Raw genomic sequence first — 15721 nt, forward strand, 5'->3', positions numbered from 1 at the left:
AAAGGTGCATACAATTTGGAAAGACAGTGCGTTTATCTGTATGTTATAATACCAATGTCTAGAGTAATGATAAATCTCTGGCGTTTCAATACTGAAACGCTCCTGTATGAGTATATGTCAAATTATACTTGCAAAATCTTCAAATCTATCGACATGGCAAAACACTGAACAGCACACTGACTCAGTCCGGGACGTCAGGGGCGTCCCACGGAGCTCCATCCAAACATGTGCCTACACCATCTCGCTGCTGCTGTCAGTGAGATTTGCCTATTTATACCGCGATCAAAAACAGCCCTGAGGTCTTTTTGTTTTCACTGTGAATCATTACAAAAAAGACAGAAAAATACCACTGGAGACAAATAAATGTCAGAGTAAAATGATTTCCTATTGTAGAAAAATGATTAAAAATATCGTATGGAATATTAGGGGTTGTCAGTACTGATATAGAAATTTGTTATTTATACAGAAAACTGTATTATGACAAAAATGTCTACATGACCAAACACGATGGAGAATATGTGATCAAACATAATTGTAGGTCGGTATTGCTCAAATAAAATGTGTTACGTTACTTGCACATACCTGAATCTGTGCTATATGTACCGTTGAAAACTTCAGTTCATGTAAACTTAAATTATTTGTATTAAATAATTTTAATTCGAGGTTTTTATTTGGCGGTTCAATGTTGAATTTGTAATTTGATAAGCTAGGACACATCATTTAAAAAGAAAAATGCTTTATTGTGTTTGTGGTGAACTGATGAAGTAAGGTTAGGATAACTGCATATGATTTGATTTGTGTAGTTTCATCGAAAATGAATTTGTCCGCTACTAACTTGGGGAAGATCAAGTGAAAACTTTATTCAGATGAACTGCACGAGCACCGTGCATCAAACTGCTGATAAGCGTGTGCAAATATTATGCATGTGAACAGCTGAGGTTTGGTGTAAAGTCCTGTTAGGAATTACCAATTTTCGCTTATTTCCATCATTTACTGAACTCGTGACAGTAATCTTTTCAACGTTACGAGTTTGCTTCACAATACATCAGTTCGTGTGTAAACACAGCCCTTAAAGAGAATAAAATATTTTGCAAAATCTAGGTTAGAACTGTTGACTGAAGTAAGCGACCACATTTACACTAGAAAGTTTAAGACTTTTGATGGGTCGCATATTTGAAAAAACGTGGCAGCTAGAAGTATCGGTGAAATTAGTATTTTCTCACTCAGCTGTGATGCAAAACATTTTGATAACCTCCAGTGATGGAAAAAAATTCAACAAGCTGTGCTTTTAATAAGAAATATGAAATCATAAAAGAAAAATAATTACGTGTACGTTTAAAAACTGCCACGTAAAATTGTGAGAAGAACTCTCGAAGTACTAGAACTGCACAAAAAATAATGACTAAGGGAAAACGTTGACGTTCGCTGTTGAAGTGTATCATTTGACCCAAACTAGTACTCACGAATTTATCAGTATCGTTAGAAAGAAAAACTTTTGTGCAAATATCACGAGAGCTTATTTTTATGGATGTTATTTACAAACATTCATAAATTGTGCTTGGTTGTGTAGATGTGTAATGATGACGTGAATATGATTCTCTTTAACGTTTGTCTATTTTTTTACATTTATACACAAAATATTACAAATACGAATGTATATTTGAAAGGCCACCAAGAAATATTGCACAGTTTCCGTTACTATGATGTTGACTAGGATATCTAGTTGAACTATATTTTTTCCTTCTTTCTCAGTTTACGAGGAGTTAACACTGAGAATATGTTCGACTCTCAGTATATTTTGTTCAAAACAAATATTTGGTCGCTGGCAAGAATCCATGTTTTCTGAGTGAAATGGTAGCAGTTGGTGTCGAAACGTATTTTCCACATTCTTGCTAGTGTAAGCGATCAATGAAATGGTAGCAGTTGGTGTCAAAACGTATTTTCCACATTCATGCTAGTGTAAGCGATAAATGAAATGGAAGCATTACTGTACGTAGGTACTTAGCGGGATCGAAGTCGACGTTCAGTCAACCTTACACGGGTGTTAACGTCTCAGTTTTTAACTGAACACCGTCATCCAAACCGGGTACATGGTTCGCAGTTATCTCCCTTACTTCGTTCTTGCAAGCATACGACTTGTAAATGATCACTTTTATAGTATAAATGTCCTGCTGAGTAAACCTTTCGAAAAACGTGTTGCATACTTTAAGAGCCTGCATGTCAGCTAAACACGTCCTAAAATTTATCACTGACGACTTGATATGACGAACAGAAATTAAACACAAATGTTGAATGTCGAATGTGACATTAGGTTTTTGAAACTTGTAGAAGTGGGTATTTAGGATGTCAACTTCTTCATTGTTTGCACAACGTTACTGGGCTTGCCTTGCCCCTTCGTCGGGTGGACAATAACTACCACTTATACAGGATACATTTACGATAAATTGGTTATTATAGGAGGGAGAATGAAATATACAAAAGCAGATATGGTATTGTTACAGCGGGTAACGTGGGTAAGAAGCCAATGAGAACAGTCTAGAAATGTTGTGTAAACAACAAAGAAATCGACATGCGTAACATTTTGTCTTATTCCTGAATGTAAAATATTTCTGTGTCGATCTGGACTAATAAGCCCTGGTGGCTGTGGAAAGTCGGACACAATCACGGCATCTGACTCGTCAGACCCTAACCAACTTAAAATATCTAAAACTGTATTCGAATTGGTTTTATATATACATGAATACTGGCGTGTATGAGTATGTTGGTGTTCTATGTTAACGATATATTTCGCACAGGACTGTATTCAAAATTGAAATGTGTTAATTGGATTGGTATATTCATGAGAGATTTCCCTACATGTTTATTCGTGTTTATATGTTTTTGTTAATGTTATGCGCTGAACCTTTATATTTGAAAAGTGGCATGTGATCCACATGTATTTGTACATGTCCCACGTTTTAACTGTAGACTGAGCATGTTGTATATACCTGTATATCTGCTTCAACATACACAACACATGCGGGGCTCATAAACAAGTAAATACCTCACCATCTATATACGGAATGTTAATTACAGTCAAATGAGAGCGTGACTTCACCCATTACGCCAGGTATGGGCAGGATCAAGTTGCCCGTTATGCCTCACTATAGCGCAAAACAGTTCTACGTCAAGGCAATCTATTCAATCGCCGTGGCAAACTATAACATTTTTAAAACTATGATTTTCTTTTTTTCTGACCATTTAATGGCAATATTAACAACTGGATGATTAGATTTTGTTTTGATATTTCAAACCTTAAACAACAGATAGCTGACTATGCATATATACGCAAGATAACAAATATATATATATATATATATATATATATATATATATATATATATATATATATATATATACACACGTGCTATAGCTGACTGTATATATACGCGTAGTGTAGCAATATATCTGTGTGGTATTGCTCACCATAAGTGAGCAATATTGTGTGTGTGTGTGTGTGTGTGTGTGTGTGTGTGTAAATATATATATACGCACGCACACATGGTATATCAACAAAGGACATAAGTTCCTGTTATTTATCAAATATTAACGCAAGTATTCCACTATAAATACTATAAAGTGAGCTTTGCCCACTCTACAAACATTCTGCATTCTTTAGTAATTGTGTGACAATGTGATTTGGAAACAATTTTCATCTGAATAAATATCACTGGTAAATAAATGAGTGTAACGTATGGTCGGGCGGTGCATATTGCTCTGCTCGTCAACCAGTGCACCACAATGTGGCTTCACAACTCAAGGCACGCATCTGGGAGGCTTTCCAATATTGTTTCACCGTTTTTCCAATCGGGAAGATATAACTGCTTATAGTCCACAGTTACAGCGTATATTTGACTGTAACCAGTTATATCCCTCTGTAACCACCTATTTTCAACTTGCACACCTATATTCCAGGTGTACACATATCTTCCACTGTAACCACCATTATCACCTTTATTCCACTGTAACCACCTACTTTGGTTGTATCCTCTGGTTTGGTTCCACGACCGGCTCGTATCAGATACAAGCAGTGCAACGGTTTATTAGTTCAGGCACGCAGCCCTCACTATGGTAGTTGGAACAAGTCACGTCATGGCCATAGACCTGCTCAGAATGGTAATTTCGATCTTGCTGATAATATGTAAGTGCTGAAACTTTGAATACACCTTGTGTTGAAAACAGAACTGATTTAAATTCCTGCCATTCTTGTTTAGATGGCTACAAACCCGCAGTTCTACAAAGACTTCTTGAGAACTCTTGTACTATTATATTATAGAAATCCAACTATTTCACCGAGTCCACATATATGTGTTATGCTGGATATATTCCGCCAGAAATATACTCAGTGCTTATAACATTTCGTCTAATAATTTTGGCTTGGCTGAAATGATAACATACATCTTTGTTTTGTTCAACTATTTGTAAAATCGTGGCAGGATTTGAAACAAAATACTCTTTGCATTTACAAAACTACTATACATTGATGTTTGTAGTACATGGGTTTACAGAGTAAAATATACATGGATTATATTTGGATTTAAGAACACCACAGTGCGTGCCAGTGGCAGGGATAGGGTTGTACCTGGTGTACGCGTCTGTAATTAGTTCATCAGATCACGTATTCAAATCTTTTCCGCTTGTGGTGCACAGCGGGCTATCTGGCGCAATGCGGAAAAATCACGTGCTTGTGGAGCCTGATCTCCCTCCCGCCTGTGTTGTCATCTTCAAGGAAACATGCCTGTCCCCCATCGTCAGGGTTACCACCCCAGACACGCCCCGTGTATTACCTAGCGTCTAGGGAATGGCGGAAGGTCCCCCTCCCTACGACTGTTTGGGTCACATGGAACACAGGCTGACTATCGACTTCTCGCGGCATGTTTAGACAATACACGCCTTGTTTGACATGATGTGATTTAGCTTGCTGTCATCAGCTTGTTTATTGTTATCTGTTTCTAAAGAAAATGGTTCTGCTTGACGAGCTAATTGATGTAGTAGTGCTCCGGAGTACAATAGTCGATCTAATTTGTTCGGACAGGATCGTGCTTGCCCCGGCTTTATTGAGGTGGGCTGGTCTCATTAAAGACTAAATCATATATAGGAAAATACGTTTTAGTAGACACTGGATACGGTGCGTATACATTTGTGAGGGAGTACGTTCTCATACTGTCTGTTAACTGTACATGTATTATGTAGGACTCAGAATCGATTTTTCTGTAAGCGTGTAAAGCTGGGGAGGAATGTAATGGAGCCGAGTGTTTCCATCGCGCACATACAGCGGTCAGTACACTCACTGGACTGGAAATCTTGTCTATTCACAAAATCAACATTGTTTGAAATATTCCAGCTTAACTCGATTTCCTGGTTAATTTGTTACATCACGGTTTTGTGTTACATCGTGAAACGTGTTCTTCGTTGGGCTATTTATTACAAATCTCAGTCCGTGTATAGAAGGAAGGCCTACTTACATGGGGATATCCGCGCTCCAGCCCCTAGCCCGGGCCTCTCCCACTCTCTCCGCCAGTATCCGCTGGGTAATTGATTCGACACTAAAAGTCTCTTACAGCTTCGTTAATGGTAGTCACTATTTCCTTGTGTTAAGGAGGGGGGGTACTCAAACATTAAACATTCATTTCTCATAATATATTATTGGAAATGCGACTTTCAATAAGTGTTGTGGAGCTCTTACCAACGCACACCGAGATATCATGCCTGTCTAGTTCACATTGTCTAGTTCACTACATTCCAAACCAAGTCTCTTCTTTCATATTTTGAATATCGGACCCTGATGCTGTATTTCCACACCTGAATATACGATTTATAGGTCTGAAACCATTAATTAGTTCGAGTTATCAAGATCAAATAATCGCGTTGATATTACAGTAGATTAGTGGGTCTTGCACCTGGCGACTTGAATGGCGGGTATCGCACAGATCGCTCTGTTGTGATAGCCCACCTGTAATCAGCGGAGCGTTCACTCCTTCTCACCTGTGGTTGACACAGCTGACAGCGATCGCTCAATTAATTAGTCGTGTGATGGCTTCCCCAAACTTGATGATTGGGGAATACTCTGCACACCTGCACGTCAATAGGGAGCCATGACCCAGGCGGTATCATGAAAAGAGCAGCTTTGGCTTGAACGAGGTGATTTCAACGCATACCGCTCTAGACAAGATGTGTAATGACCCTTGTAAATCTGCGAATAGTTCAAATGTTAACCGAAGCTTACCTCACATTCACAGTATCACAGAAGTACTATTCTGTTATGTAATTATTCGCCATGCCGGTGTATTGTGGAACCTTGCAACTGCAGTACAGCTCTACAACGAGTCTCCGTCTGACAACACCCAATACGTGTTGCAACAGAGGGAAAAGCATAGAGAACATTATTGGAAACTGCTTTCATATTAAAATAGTTAATTCGACAAACTGGTACCAACATCGTCCTTGGGTCGTTCGGGGATGTAATGCAACACACGGATTAACGCACTCATTTTCCAAATTTTGTATTGTGTACCAAAAAACGTATATACAACGTCCAACAGTGAGTAACAAAAATTAAATAACAAAACTCAACAATATCGTACAAAATACAAGAGTCTTCGATAAAGTCTCTCACGACAAAGTGGTTGGGAACGTCGTAGTGTTATATCTCCTGGTGCGTGTGTCCACGCTGTCACAGTCAGGATGGTGGTAGTCCGAACGTCCACTCCCTCCGGTTTGAGACCGGCAAAGGCGGATGTAGTCACGTCGTCCACTGGTCAGGCAGGGAGAAACAAACTTCACCCTAGCTACAGTTGTCGTCGATGTCCCAGTTGCTGATGAATCTTGGGATGGCCACGTCGGCCTCACATCTGTTTAAGCAGCCTGGGGGTCTGGCCGACTGCACGTGCGTGTTAGCGTTTTCCTTCCGTGTATATGTGAGTGTGAAGGAACGCTTTTGAGTCGCTCTGTCCCGCTGTCTGTCAGGTTATCCTGCCGTCACGGATGACACAGAGACACTGCTGCTGAAAAGAGAATAACAATCAAATATTACTGTCACGGACCACAACGAAAAGCATGAACGGATTAATGTCTGTGCCTATGTGTACAAAAATTTAAACAAAGATGGATATTGTTTACTGAAGAGATTATTTGTGTAATTGTATCGGCTTCTAATCTGGCTAGTTAGCCAACTGAGACAGCACCCTAACACCTGTTTCCTCGCCGGGAGACACTCCCCCAACTACCGGCGCCAGTCAGTCGCCACAACGGCCTGCCAAATATTTCAACTATCCCGCATCTCCCCCCTCCTTGTGCAGCTGGCCAGACAGGCCGCTCGCTCTATTCCCGCTTTGTTTCAGGCTAAACATGTATCACTCCGTTCTACTCACCATTTAATTTGTCCTTCGATATCCAAAGTGACCGCATAATGTTTATTTGGACGGAGGTCGGAGATCGCACAGGCCGCTCGATGCTGTATCCATTAGAATATCACAAGCAGGCTGAAAACGAGGCCAAATAATCCGTAAGCTGGTGGTTATCAACATAAAATAATAATGAAGCAAGCTAGAAGCCATTTTCCTGCCTTGATTTTACTGAAAAACGGTATGATTCCTCAGAAGTCAATAAGATTAATGAAATAAAAGTAGTGATACGAGACAACACTTCCGTAAGCATTCGAAGTCCCTCTGATTTACCGATTGATCGATTTATCTAACGTTCAGACTGAACACATCAGTTCACTAGTGTAACAATATACGGGCCCAATAAACAACTCGCGTGAATATCACAACCTGCATAGTAGCCACACTACACAGGATGAAATACGATCAGTAGTAGTCTTGATAAGAAAAGCGGTCATCAGCAATCAAACAATAACATTGATAGTTACCTCAATTTGGGCGTTAAGATCCGATTTTTCTGTGAGCGGCGAGCGGCAGACGGCAGCGAGGGGAGGTGGGATTGATGCCATGGCAGGATGCTTCTCCAGGGTTATCTCCAGATCAAGGATGTAGTCAATGACATGTTGGAGAAGTGCTACCTTGGATATCCTCTTGTGTTGAGGCACAGACGGAACCAATTCCTTTAGCTTGTGGAAACATGCCGACATTTCGGAATCCTCAATCCTTGGCTTGGTAATTTTAATGTCCTTGACTCCAAAGTCAGCCCTGACACAGGTTTCAACAACAGCCTTCATGTTGTAGGTAGGTAGGTAGTTGTAACCCGAGGTAAGTAGTAGTAGATCACGGAATAGACAATACACGTCCGATTCCTACGAGCGCAGTTGAGTGTATGGTCCAGGTGGGTTGGTCAGCCTTATATACACCGCCACTGTCTACACAGCCATCCACTGTAACAACGCAGGCCGCTGTAAGCCCCGCCTTCCGAGCGGACCAATCAACAGCGGCTTGGGGTGGTTTCTAAAGCGCCGTAAGGTTTGAACCAATCAGAACGTGTGACTGCATAAGCTTATCAATTCATGCCACGCCTCCTCCAATTTTTTCCCAGGCTCAATTTTCAACACACTGACGAAGTATCAGCGTTTAAAATGTCAAATTTTTTTTCAACGGTTGACATAGAAATATTTTTGGGAAGGTTGGATCATATATTTGGAAGGTTACTGCTATTTTTCCATGGAGAGCAGAAGAGTCTTGTATAAACCCCTCTTGTCACTCGCAGTGAGAGGTGGCAGGTGATTAATAGCTCTACACTCTACAATCAGCGGCGGCGAAGCGCGACAGACTGGCGCCAGGGCTGTGACGTCACCCATTCACTGTGTGTATATTTGCTATCGTAGACGGCGCCAGCCAGGCGGTCGCTGTAGCTACCACGCTGTCAATCAACACAAACATCAAAGAGGCCGCCCTCCCATGGCTGATAAATTGCATTAAAATCCGTCACCTTCGCCCTGTAGATGTTTCACAGCCGCACACCTGCGAATCTGCATATATTCATGTGTGCTTTCGAGTGTCTCGCTCTAGACTTGAGGCGCCGGAGAGCTGCAGAGATTAGCAAAAATAAATAAGTGTTGTGTTGCGGTATTCTGGCTGTCGGCTTGTTCCCCCGATGTCCGGCTACATCGCGGTATGTGACACTAAATATTGCGACCCAGCTGGCCCGACCATTAGGCAGACTGTGTTTAATCTGAAAGCATCATGCTCATACCAGTAAAGAAACAAAGACCCCCACACTCGGTGAACCGCACTAGGTCTCTGCCCGGCACAGACGCACACAACCAGCCCTCGAGCACTTGTTTCAGGGACACACAATATTTGTTATCGCGACATCAAAGTAAAAGTGCATTTTTTAATTTAGAAGATAAATACGTGGGTTGTGGTATACAGATACTTATGTCCGTCTTTATTTGGGTGTATACTCCTTACATATATACTATTGTGAGTAATTCATATCCAGATAGTGTTTCCCCTGATGCAAGTTCACTGTACGAGTTTTTTCAGATGGCGCACGTCATGTGTATATATTGTTGTTGAGTTAGCTGTATCTCTCACATCTTCTGCATGTTTGAAGGACGCTCAGTATGTAGGGTGTCGATAACAGGCGAGTCGTGGCGTGGCGACAGAGTTATCGCTCCTGGCTCCAACCTCGCGTGAGACCATGCCAGCGCTGGCATCAGATCTGGTTTGTTAGTATTCAATGTCAGTCTACATGCAAGATAAGCGAACACTCGTCCACTGTCTCTGTGGGGTTACCATCTCGGGGGAGGGCACTGGGCCACCTGTCGGGCACCTGTTTTTCTTCTTCATTCCTCCTGGCAGCGATTGCCTCCCATCGTAGAGATGCACTAGCACATCCCTGCACCCGAAATACCGGTCCACACTGACTGTCCTGTCTTCAACAACAGTCCCAGTTCCATGAACACGAACTAACTTCCAAGGTTTATGTATCCAGTCCAAGAAATTACTTTCCAAACTCGGGAATCCTCTAAAGCCCACAATCCGTTGTCTTTGTTACTCCACACAGTCAGTCTGATGTGATATTTCATTACTAGCGTGTCATCGGCAGGTTTCAATATTTCAACAAGAAGATCTCATGCAATATTCCCGCACCATTTGACAGTCGTTGATTAATCGTGTATGTTGTTTCACAATATCCTAGCAGATGCTGGCTGAATAGGCAAGGCTTGTCTCTCTACCCCGTCCAGCAGATGGGCACAGCCATTCTTAGATGGGAGAGAAATTAGCCGATTCCCAGCGGTTTGGCCTCGGCAGCAGTAACACAGGTGTGAGTACCCTCCATCTGTCCGCTCTCAGGGACAAAGGCCAACGCCAGCTGAGAAGTCATATTTCAACCTTTTCTCACACGCTATTTTCGATGACGGCAGTGAGTTGTGTATGTCTGCTGACCAGTCGGTCCGATCGTTCGGCTAGACAAATCTTTCCATGTACGTCCATATTATAGAAATTTCCTTTGTATCGGACCTGTTCCCGAGCCCAGGAAGTGTGTGGCTTCCCTGGCCGAGTGGTCGCGTGGCTAAGTGTGGGCAAGCCGCGCGGCGCGTGCACTATGTATAGAATATCGGGCGAGGGAGGGCCTAGGCGACAGTGCTCTATTGTTAAGGCTGATAACTTGATTACGGTGAATAAACAGTGGCGCGTGCCGCTGCGATCAATGTGTGCCGACAACCAATGAGAGAGCGAAACGTCACTGGACAGGTAGCCCTACTGCTCTATTTTTAGATTGCGAGCTTAGCTTGTCACTTTTCGTCGGCCTAACTCAAACAAAGCGAAGGATGTTTTACTCCAACACAAACCGCTGTTACTACAATGATCTGTGGGGAAAACCAGCAATGGCTTCAGGGGAGCCCCGCCGTCTCGTTGACACAGCTCTGCTGATAATTGTTAATGATTGCTTTTTTAGGAATATAACTGCTATTTAGCATTTTGTCATAAATGCCCAAATGTAAGGCATTCTTTATTTTATTCCCATACCTCTAATAACAATTATTTGAAAGCCGTCCCACAACAGAAAAACGGCTTCGCTTTTCACAAATAACGAGCAGGGTAGCATATGAAAAGTCTACTATCATATATACACAGCTTGAAACAAATCTGAAATATCCTTAGATAATCGAAGATCATGACACATTTGTGTATTGTTACCCTAGCCGATTGTGTACTTATAGATTTGTCTCTGAAATCAACATTATTTACAGAGAAAAACTCATAGCCCAAAACAAAATAATAAAAATTGAATGAAAAGGAGCCCTGAGACTTTCTTCATTGAGGAAATACAGACTTGTCACATCCTAGGCTTTCGTGGGGTTTTTTGTACATATTTGCTTCAGGGTCTGTATGACGGACTAATAGTTTTATTGCATGGAGTGAGTGAGTTAAAAATTATCGTCATATCGGCAATATTCCAGGTATATCGTGACGAGAACGACTAATTTCAAAGCTACATATTAATTAATGGCACATTATAAAAATCTGCCAACGAAGGACAGTAAAACCAACTAGAATATCACAGAGAATGTAAAACTAGTAATTCGATCTAAAACAGTCCAACTCTAGAGGACAATACAATATAACAATTGGCAATAGATTGCCAACAACTGAAGGTAGATTGCCACATGAGGACTTACATTACTTTTGCTACCTACATGGACCCTAGCTGGGTTTACACCATCCCTTCAGCCATCGGCTTCTTAAGCGAAGAATTACCCATACATTAAAATGACAAACACACTACGATCAAAACCCCGAAAAACTTAAATTTACATCAAATGTTTCGGGACTTATGTATCCTCTCAGGAGCACAATAATTTTACAGTATTTTAACCCCCTTTGAGGGTACAGCCACTAACAAATTGAGTTACTAATTTAAACTTCCAATTATAAAATATTTATCTATCTACAAATCAGTTAACAGATCTAATTCTTTTAAAACTCCAATAATTAAATGAGACATAGTATTGCTTATTGCATGGAACTACATATATATGGCGATCTATACGATCTTTATATACATGGTTTATATTGTACCCTGTTGTGTTTTGTTTATACTGTACCCAGTTGAGTACAGTATACATTGTATCCTGCCGTGTACAGTATATTTTGTATCCTGTTGCCCATAGTTTATATTGTACTCTGTGGTGTATAGTTAATATTGTTGTGTATGGTTTATATTGTATCCTGTTGCGCATAGCTTACATTCTACCCCGTTGTCTATGGTTTATTGTATATCCTTTTGTGCTCGGTTTATACTCTACTCTGTTATGCATGGTGTGTTTTGGAACCTGTTATGGTTTATATTGCACTATGTTGCGTATGGTATATATTCTTTCTTTTCCTTTTCCTGGTTTATATTGTATCCTGCTGTGTATAGTCATACTGCGCCCTGTTGCGTGGGGTTTGTATTGTACCCTGTTGTGTACAGCTACTATTTTACATGTTGTGTATCGTTTTTATTGTACCCTGTTGCGCGTGGTTTATATTGTACCCTGTTGTGTATAGTTTATATTTTCTTTAGCATCAACATTGCAACGTGTTGTGTACAGTTTGTATTTCATCGTGTTTCCAACAGTATATATTCTGTCGATATCCAGTGCACACAATACAGGTATCGTCCTGCTGCCCACACTCACTGCTTCAAAGACAACCTCGATGTTGAGGAAGCTACGTATTCAAACGGCATAGAGATAATTTATGAAAGGGAGTATGTGTAAGTCCTCAGAGTTATGTGTCATGTGGAAATTGCTATTACCTTCATGTTCGTGATTTGAATCAATGCCCGCTGCCAACTGCCATAATGTGAATCTACTTAACACATACCAGTACACACCTCATGTTGTCGTTCTGTTTGGGAAATGAAGAGTACTATATATCCAATGACTGACACACGTTAATATGGCACTTACTTGTCTAATACGTTACGTCCAACATTCAGATACAATTCTACTTTTATAAGAGGGGATTTTTTTATCTTCAATTTCCATTACGTTCCGCCCATGGGACTGTTGACAGAGGTCACACCTTGCACTCTCTCCTCCCATAGGAAGACCAACTTGACCCTCGCCATCAACTCTCAATGCGCTCTTTCAGAGGTCGGGGCACCTGCTTTCAAAGCCATCCTAGGACCACTGGTCACTTCAAATACCTGTACAGGTGCGCGTTACGATCTCTCCGCTACAGGTGCTCAAATTCCAATCAAGCCCTATAATAAAAGCCAGCTACTACTCAACAGGTAGAGGTTGGTTACAGATGCCGATGTCAACTTTGATGTGGAGATAAATAATGTCACAGTAATACCGAGTTGGGGCGTCCATGTGTTGTGATGGTCAGGTTATCATGTATAGTCGCCAGGGTTGCCCTATTCCTGCTATTTGTCCCAGACGGCTGTGCAGGTGTGGCGGTACATCAGTGTCGCCGCTCTGGGACATATACACCGCCATATTAAACTTCGCTGAGAGGAATGTGGAGTGGTCGGCATGAAATATGTGATGTCAGAAGTCCAGTGTCATAAACAAGAGGCAGATTTCAACTACAACTGTATCTGTGTCGGGGGGGGGGGGGTGATCTTGTTTTGTCCGAACAATGTTACACTATTTGACTGTTGGCCTTAATTAATAGCAGCGTTGTATGTGTATGTAACTGGAGCAGGTTTTCGATCGCAGCTAGTTTCAGGCTATGGCTTAGAGGCTTGTTATCCTCTCACTAGTCATCATTTGTAGCTAAGAAGTTTGATCTTCAGTACTGTTCTCGCTGGACAAGTGATAAAGTTGAATGCAGAAACTAATGTTGTATTTAGGTGGTTCTAACATAATTTAAAGTCACATCGTACTTTGATCTAGATGTAGTACATACATTTCCACCAAAACTGTTTCTGTTTTTCTGCTTTTTTCTACATTCAATAGATTCTGACAGTCGGTGAATACTGCATACTTGGCTTGAGATATATAAATGCTAATGACAGACACATCGACAGATCTCTGATAATCCAACTGGCTCTTGTGTCCCATCAACGATGATGTAAGAAATGGTTCTAGTCATTTAGATAACTAGTCATTTAGATACCTCGAAATGAGGACTTCATATCTTCCCTCTCAAGATATAATTGTCTGTACGGTGTTGTATCGATCTTCAGTATACTGGAAATGAGTTCAGGATGTATCAGAAAGTAAACTCTTGGAATATTAGTTGCAGATACAGATGGCCGGTAAAAAGGAAACTGTACGTCTGTCTGAACACTGCTCATTGAACATTGTTTCAAATCCTTGGATGGTAAAAACGTACAACACAATCCATAACAAGCCATATAATATATATGACACATCCAATGTTAGCCATTCCAGGTTTATAGGCAAAACACATGGCTGTGTAGTTGGTATCGCGAAGGACATACACAGTAGTACAATGGTATGTTTCATTAGGAAGATAGCTGGTACTTTCAAAGTTGAGCTGAATGGATTCATTTCGGTTGCTTCGGCTCGACAGTGTGAAGTTATACAAAACCTCGTCAATGTTATTACAAGAGATGTTGTATATGGCCCGTTATAATTGACGGGCCCGTGTTTCCGGTTGCACGTATCGGTTCGTCAGAACGTTCTAATGAAGGAAGTATAGATGGGAGTGGGGACTGGCCGAGTCTCCCAGGCATCCAGTACATCTTGATGCTGCAACAACAATACTCATGTACACGTCATCAGCATCCGTTACGTAATCACGTCATTAACCAGCTTATGTGACCGACCAGGAAATGTACGTCGTCACATCGTATGCTGCACGCGTTTAAAACAAAACCACATTTAGTAATTTGTTGGGCTTTTTTATTTATTTATTTTATTGGTCATTAGTCAATATTTTATTGACATTGCATTGCAATTTTGAAGGTGACTACAGAAATATAAGTAAGTTAACCTTTAACACACAAATTTTATTTTATCTGTCATTTCATTGCCATCTCCTGGTCTCCAGTCTATGGTTGACAGCATCACGTGTGTTAATCATGGCACCTTTACACTTGAATATTTACAAATTAAATATATCAACACAAGTGAGGAGAAACTTCAAGTCCAAACAACCCCGGTGTCGCCAGCGGCTTATCCACCATTGCCATGTCGCTACACAGACTAATCGTACCCACCGCTCACAACTTGCCGGGCGGCAAATCCCGTGTCTTATTATCACCACTCAGACAGTTACGTGAAAAATCAAACTCTGTCGCCGGACTGGCGGGTGGGAGCTTAGCGGCGATTGTTGAGGTGGAATGGGGATCACCTACCTATTGTCAGCGTATGTGTTTCGCTATCCAGGTGGGGATACTGATTCGTTTGGCGCCAGGGTGTCTGGGACGGACTGCTCAGGCGTGTCAACAATCAGCCTTGTTTTTTTGAGCGACACTAGCACTTAGCACGTGTTTGTGTTTATTGTTTAGGGTAGGTATTCGTTGTCCTGCTCCCAATCACGGGGAGGTGCAAGTGTTGAGGAATTATCTTTAATTACTGTGGGAAAGTGATAGCGCGGCTGACCGTGACGTACCTCCCTCCGTTTGTGTAATTGCTGAGCTAACATGGCAGAAAGGTGCATGTTGCAATTGGGAGCTGGGAGTTAAATTAGAACCACTTGTTGATCCATGGGAAGTTTAATTAATACAAAATCTCAGGAATGTAGTATTAGTGCTCCTTCGGGGAGCTGAGTTGTTTGTTCAGTCATTGGGAAATGCTCTTGAAGTCATTGTCGCTGAT

General features: G+C 41.3%; 2 protein-coding genes across 3 annotated transcripts in view; one reads left to right on the forward strand and one right to left on the reverse strand.

The window, feature by feature from the left end:
* Positions 1-15721, forward strand: part of LOC137290580 (large ribosomal subunit protein uL13m-like) — a 421196-nt gene that overhangs the window by 337398 nt on the left and 68077 nt on the right. The gene's annotated exons all lie outside the window — the stretch shown is intronic.
* On the reverse strand, positions 6527-10531 carry LOC137290320 (DNA-binding protein inhibitor ID-2-like). 2 transcript variants are annotated; one of them, XM_067821152.1, is made up of 3 exons: positions 7910-10531; positions 7410-7520; positions 6527-7040 (listed from the first exon to the last, which is right to left on the reverse strand). In XM_067821152.1, the coding sequence occupies exons 1-2, from the start codon at positions 8213-8215 to the stop codon at positions 7452-7454; spliced, it is 375 nt and encodes a 124-aa protein (XP_067677253.1). In that variant the 5' UTR covers positions 8216-10531; the 3' UTR covers positions 6527-7040; positions 7410-7451. The 2 variants fall into 2 exon arrangements, with proteins under 2 accessions (XP_067677253.1, XP_067677251.1); XM_067821150.1 differs by having other exon boundaries at positions 6527-7043.

Source organism: Haliotis asinina, chromosome 7 (genome assembly GCF_037392515.1).
Source record: "Haliotis asinina isolate JCU_RB_2024 chromosome 7, JCU_Hal_asi_v2, whole genome shotgun sequence".
Lineage (NCBI taxonomy): Eukaryota > Metazoa > Mollusca > Gastropoda > Lepetellida > Haliotidae > Haliotis > Haliotis asinina.

Coding starts and splice junctions, on each gene's coding strand:
- LOC137290320 (XM_067821152.1), bottom strand. CDS start 8,215: ATGAAGGCTGTTGTTGAAACCTGTGTCAGGGCTGACTTTGGAGTCAAG. Junction 7,521..7,909: donor ATCTTAACGCCCAAATTGAG/GTAACTATCAAT, acceptor CCTCGTTTTCAG/CCTGCTTGTGATATTCTAAT.